General features: G+C 31.0%; 1 protein-coding gene across 1 annotated transcript; it reads right to left on the bottom strand.

Moving 5' to 3' along the window:
* Positions 1-1,506: 1,506 nt before the first annotated feature.
* LOC125810317 (putative glutamine amidotransferase GAT1_2.1) lies at positions 1,507-5,460 on the bottom strand. The gene is made up of 5 exons (XM_049489823.1): positions 5,230-5,460; positions 4,616-4,929; positions 3,646-4,062; positions 2,699-2,899; positions 1,507-1,939 (listed from the first exon to the last, which is right to left on the bottom strand). The coding sequence occupies exons 1-5, from the start codon at positions 5,318-5,320 to the stop codon at positions 1,688-1,690; spliced, it is 1,275 nt and encodes a 424-aa protein (XP_049345780.1). The 5' UTR covers positions 5,321-5,460; the 3' UTR covers positions 1,507-1,687.
* Between the last annotated feature and the right edge of the window lie 662 nt (positions 5,461-6,122).

Raw genomic sequence — 6,122 nt, 5'->3', positions numbered from 1 at the left:
GTATAAGAAGGATACGGTGTATAGTTATTATGAGTATGAAATGTGTATAAATTTCATATACTTTAATCTCGATTTATTTATTTTTTGAAATTTTAAGGACTTCTTATTTTGGAAGAAGAGGGTATAATGTTTGCATACGTGAAAATTAAAGAGATAATAAACCTTTTATTCCTTATTTTGATTTGAAAAAAATGTTCTGTAACGACATGTTCCCGTCGTTATAGAAAAACTAACGGGAATTTTTTTTGGAGTCAGTAAGGTCTAGGGAAATCTGGTAACAATTGGGTGATCCAATTATGATTTTGATCACATGAGTAGATAGCTAAGACGTTAAGGAACCCGTACAACTTTACAGAATTGAATTCGGGCAAGTAGAACTCCCGAAATCGATCTTAGCGTGAGAGGGTAATTTTTGAGTGTCATGTGACGAATGTGTGTTGTGAAATGGGGGTTTGGAAATTCTTTATTGAGCTATCTATTTTGTGCAAGCCGCTATGGCGAAATTTTGTGCCGCCAGGGTGGGGCTGCTGTAGCGGGGTGAGGACCGTTATGGCGGGACACACACGACTTAAGTTGGAAATAAACCCCAAAAACGTTTTATTTTGCATTTTTCTACTTTGAGAGCTAAGAGACGACCCCAGGTGTTTTCTTGACAGTTTTCCACCATTCTTGAGGCTAAATGTAAGGTTTTCACTCCCCGAATCCATTTTTCGATCCGTAAAACTTAGTTTCGTAGGTAATTATTGTTGGGGAAGGGTTTTGGAACTGTTTGGATGGTGGGAAAAGCCCTAATTTTGGATATTGGGATCATGGGTTTGATCTAGGGTTGATAGTGTTGACTTTAATCCGGGTAATTAGACATTGTTTATTGATTCCCGTGTTATTATGATTGTTTGTAGATCAAGAACAGGCGGAAAGAATCCTGAAAGGGAAGAATCAAGTTTCTTAGGGGATTCAAGCTTTGTTTGTGGTAGGTGATGGTTGTGATTCATGTTGTGTTATATATGTTTGTTCTTGCTTCATTATAATACGTGTATGTATGCGAATGTTGGATTATTGATCACAGTTCAACCTCTATACAATCAAATATAAATGACTATTTTTGTCATTTTCTCTTAGATAAGATACATTTTGACTATTGTTTCCTTATCATGTGATTCCAATAAATAAGAAAAGAAAAAACAAGTGCTATTCATGTGATGTTACAAGAAAGAAAAGTAGGAGTAGTACATAAAAACTTGACAAGAAGGCAACATATAAAGTTAATTGATCCACAACCGTCTCACACAATATAATTGGTTTAATTAGCATTTTATAAAATTTATTTTTAAATTTTGATAATATTTTCTTTATCTCATAAGACTCTGAGTAACATCCTTTTTAATCTTCCCACTTTTAGATAATAAATACAAAATACTTAAAACTTTCTTTCTTTAACTCTGAATAACTTATATATTAAACTTCACTTTCATATCCGTCTCAATATAAAAAAACTAGTATATATATTTTTGTCATTTTCTCTTACATACACTTTGACTAGTTTTTGCATACATGTGATTCTCTTAAAAGAGAGAAAAAGAAACCAACTTCCATTCATGAGATGTCATAAAAAAAAAAGTACATAAAACTTGACAACAAAGCAATAAAAAACAAAATCTCATGCAGAAAAGTCCAAGAGAAGTTGTGATTAAGAGGCAACTTCATTAACAATATCTTGTAGTTTTCTTTCTAATACTTCACAACATATTTGTCCCTTCATGTTGTAGAAAGACTTGAGATCAGATAATTGTTCCACAGACATTTTCCCCATTATCTTTCTAGCTAACCCTTCTCTCTCCTCATTCATCTTTAATTTCTCTAAGTAAGAACATCCATTTCTTACTGTGGCTCCCATCTCAATTAACCTTGTCTCTTGTTGGATACTCAATGCTGTATTTGACTACAATATTACATAATCAACCACAATCAAGGATTAGTATATAAGTTATATTTATGGTGAGCATAAGGTTAATCATGTATAAACAATGTAATTTTCCTTCGGAAGAAATTTAAATGAATTTAAATATATCGGTCCTATCTGGCTCTGCACCTACTTTTAGATTAATTAAAGTATATCTTTAATTAGGTCTTTTTGAAATATAAAATTTGCATATAATTTTAAATTATGAACATGTTACCTGCTATAACAAGTAAATATGATGGATAACATTTTTTTACATTAATGAAGATATTTGTGATAAGGTAGAAGTGATTTTTGTGATGCAAGATGAGTGCAAGACTGAAACGGTTTGAACATGCGAAGAGGAAATGCCTAGATGCCTCAATGGAAATCTGAAACGTTGGCAAGGATGAGTTTAAAGAGGAGTAAGGTAAACCGCAGAAATAGTAGGGACTGGGGAGAGGTGATTAGAAAGGATATGACACAACTTCAACTTATCAAGGATTTAACCTTAGATATGAGGACATGAAGGTTACAAATTAAAATAGAAGGTCAGAAATATATGTACACTCTACGTATACCCTCTCCTAACTCACGTATATAAAAATACACTTAAGTATGCCATATGTATAATTTAAACTCATTTAGAATATGTGCTCATAATCATGATAAAGTAATGATTAACTTATATCAATTGTTGTACTGACTTAATTTCACGTGTGATCACTGAATTTATAAAATTATTTTATATATATATACCTCTAGGAACTCTGCCCCAGCATCCAAGTCAGATTCTTTTGATGGATGCATCTGGCTGCTTCCTTCATATATATTCCTAGCAAGAGAAAAACTTCTAACTATAATTTTCCTCTTTTTTTCCATTTCTTGATTAAGCTTTATGGGTTTTTTGACACTTGTTGATAACTTCTTGTTGTAAGCAACTACAGCTTTCACAAACTCCTGCAAATTAAATAACATTCAACTAATTAATAAGATATAAGCCAAAAAGAATAAAAATTCTTACCCAAAACATTTTAGTAGCTAGTTAGAATTATTAATATATTAATAATGTAAATATTAGTTATGCGTGTATTAATTATTTCATCGCTTACTCCACATAATATAATACACAAATTTTTTCATAACTTATACATTTATTAGTTATACGGAACCATATGTCGTATTAGTTTTATTCATGAATAGTTTGATTCTTAGCTAGCAACCAAACATTTTATAACTTATATCTAAAATAATACATGAATAAGTTTCTTCTTTACTAGCTACCAAATGATCCGAAATAATATTAATATATTACAGCAAGTTATAACCTGCATTATTTTTTTTAGTTATTAATCTCACATATTTTATCCATCATATATACATAGTTATTTTTTATGTGATCTGATTATATAAAATTTCTTTAACACTATCATTGTATATAAGTTAATTGTCACAAAACATACGGTACAATATAAGAGACATTTAGTGGCTATAAAACATTAAGCGACAATTGAGTTGATATCATTGCATCTAGAGTCATTAAGGTTTTTAGCGATAGTTATATAAAGTGTTGGTTATAAATACTCATATTATATTACTACCCCTTAATGTAATATAGCGATAATTATATTATTACCACTAAATAAGTATCGTTAAATTCTTTATTTGTTGTAGTGACAGAAGAGTTGAGAAGTGTATAGAAAAACCTGATAAGCAAAAGTGCATCCAGGATAATCAAACTCATCTGTATCTTGTTGTCTCATTCTCTCTGGATGAAATTGAAGTCCCATAATAAATTTACCTTCCTCAGGATTATAAGCATCAGGATCATAGAACCCTTCAATTAAACCATCATGTGAAAATGCCATAGGAACAAATCTTTGAGCTAATTTCTTGACTCCTTGATGGTGATAACTATTCACACAAATTTCCATTTTATCATCTTCTAGTGAATCTTTGAACCAATAGTGCAATGGGGTATTTTCAATAATCTTGACAATATGCCTATGATTATCATAGTTATCATAATCAATGTGAACTACCTTTTTGTCTTGAGGGAGGTTTCTTGAGAGATCTTTCTCAATGTCTCTGTAAAGAGTTCCTCCACATGCTACATTAAGTACCTACATATTAAAGACACGTAGACAAAGGTGGATTCAGAATTTAATCGTGACAATATTTTAATTTTTGACACTATGTTTTTTAAAAAAAAAATTAAATCAAAGAGTTACTACTAGTGAGATTCAAACAAACGAAATTCGTATATTTTGACTTTTTCAAGGCGCGTGAAATCACTGGGCTACAACACCTTGTTGTTTTGACACTAAATTTAATTTGTTGTATTCAAAATAAATAAGAATGAAGTGTCAAAAACACACCTAATTATTTTACTGAAAAATAAGTAATTTTCTTATATTTTGTGTTTAATATGTAAGTTGAAAATATTATCTTAAAAGTTATATGTGTATAATCTATTCAAACAATATAATAAGAGGTGTAGGTGGGGGTTAGGAGTGTGGGATTGTATGGTTGGGGGGCTATGAGGGTAAGGGCAGGGGTGAGATTTGTGGGGGATCAGACAATTAATGTTTAATGACAGTATTTGTTTCTCTTATTTTTACTATGAAAGTTACTTTTCTCATTATAACGTTGTTATAGAGAAATTTGACTGTGTACCTGTGACCCTCGACATATTCCCAAGTAAGGTATGTTCCTTTCAAGACAGAGCTTTGCCAATCTCAGCTCAATTGTGTCCTTTTCTTTGTCAATGGCTGTATCACTCACATGTTGTTTTCGAATTTCTTCTATTTCTTCCGGAGACAGATGATTGGATTCGTCGTCGTATAGAGAAGGGTCTATATCTTCTCCTTCACATAGAAGAACTCCATGAATTGGTTCAAAGCTTTCCAATAACATATGGACCCCTGAAACTCTAGGTACAATTACTGGGACAGCTCCATAGCTTACTATAAGATCAAGATGATATTCTCCTGTAAAAGTGACAGAATCAGAAATTCTAATAAAGCGATCCAAGAATATGCAAAAAAATGATAAATTGAAAATGCAAGATTTGTTCTGATTTATGTTATGGGAGTTCAGAGTATGAAGGTCAAAATAGTAATTTTGACTCTGAATATGAGTATATATACATATTAGAAAACATTACTACAAGTCAATGTATACTATTTAACTAACATTTACAAAAATTATAATAAACACAAAATTATTTGACTTATCAAACAATAATACTTTCACATGAAATAAAATAGAAAAAAAAGATAATGACGTACCAACAAAATCAACAAACTTGTTCTTGCGAACGGTTCGTCTAGAGACGATGAGGACACGAGGTAAGACTACAGAGAGCTCGGAGGCAGCCATGGCAAGACGACTTGTTAACCTATAAAATCTTCAATTGGTCGAAATGAATTTCTAAATTCGCAAATCTATATGGTTATAATTGTTATAAGTGAGTTGTCAACTACTAGTCAATTGTACATACAAAAATACTAATAAAAAAAAATATTTCTAATTAAAGAGAAGAAAAAAAGATGAAGATGAAATTTTAGTTATATGAATATTGCTATTTATATAGAGAGCTTAATTGAGGTGGTTGAGTAGAAAATAGAGGAAAGTTGAGGGCTTTTTAGAACGATCCGCCGCGTAAGAGCAAACGTAGGCATGGTGAAGATCCAAATCAGGGCGGATCTAGAGGCATGTATATAATTCACAAGTAGGGGTAGGGGCGGATTCAGTGTATAATGTACGGATTTATAGAATTCAGTAACTTTTTTTTATATCGAAATAAATATTTTGAATATTTACATGTGAATTCAGTTATTATCATACTTCTTCTATCACATTTTATATGATGTAATTTGACTTGACACACTACACGATAATAGCTTAATTGGCTCTAAATATTTATTTTTAGCGGCAATTAACACTTTTTTATACGTCTCTAAAGTGTTTAGCGACATTGGATCTAATGACACTTAACTAATGCCGGTAAAGACTTTAACACTCTTTATTAATGTGTCTATTTAATGCCGATAAAAGTTATTTTTACTGTAGTGACATGAAATCTAAGAAAAAAATAAACACTTTTGAAACTTGTGGTTTAAATGAGTAATAGATGTTTATGTGATCTTTACATACGGTTAAAATAATTTTTATATATATA

This window comes from Solanum verrucosum, unplaced genomic scaffold (assembly GCF_900185275.1).
Source record: "Solanum verrucosum unplaced genomic scaffold, falcon-dt-bn FXZP01000038.1, whole genome shotgun sequence".
Taxonomy (NCBI): Eukaryota; Viridiplantae; Streptophyta; class Magnoliopsida; order Solanales; family Solanaceae; genus Solanum; species Solanum verrucosum.
The sequence above is the reverse complement of the archived record's forward strand: the minus strand, read 5'-3'. Positions and strand labels throughout refer to the sequence as shown.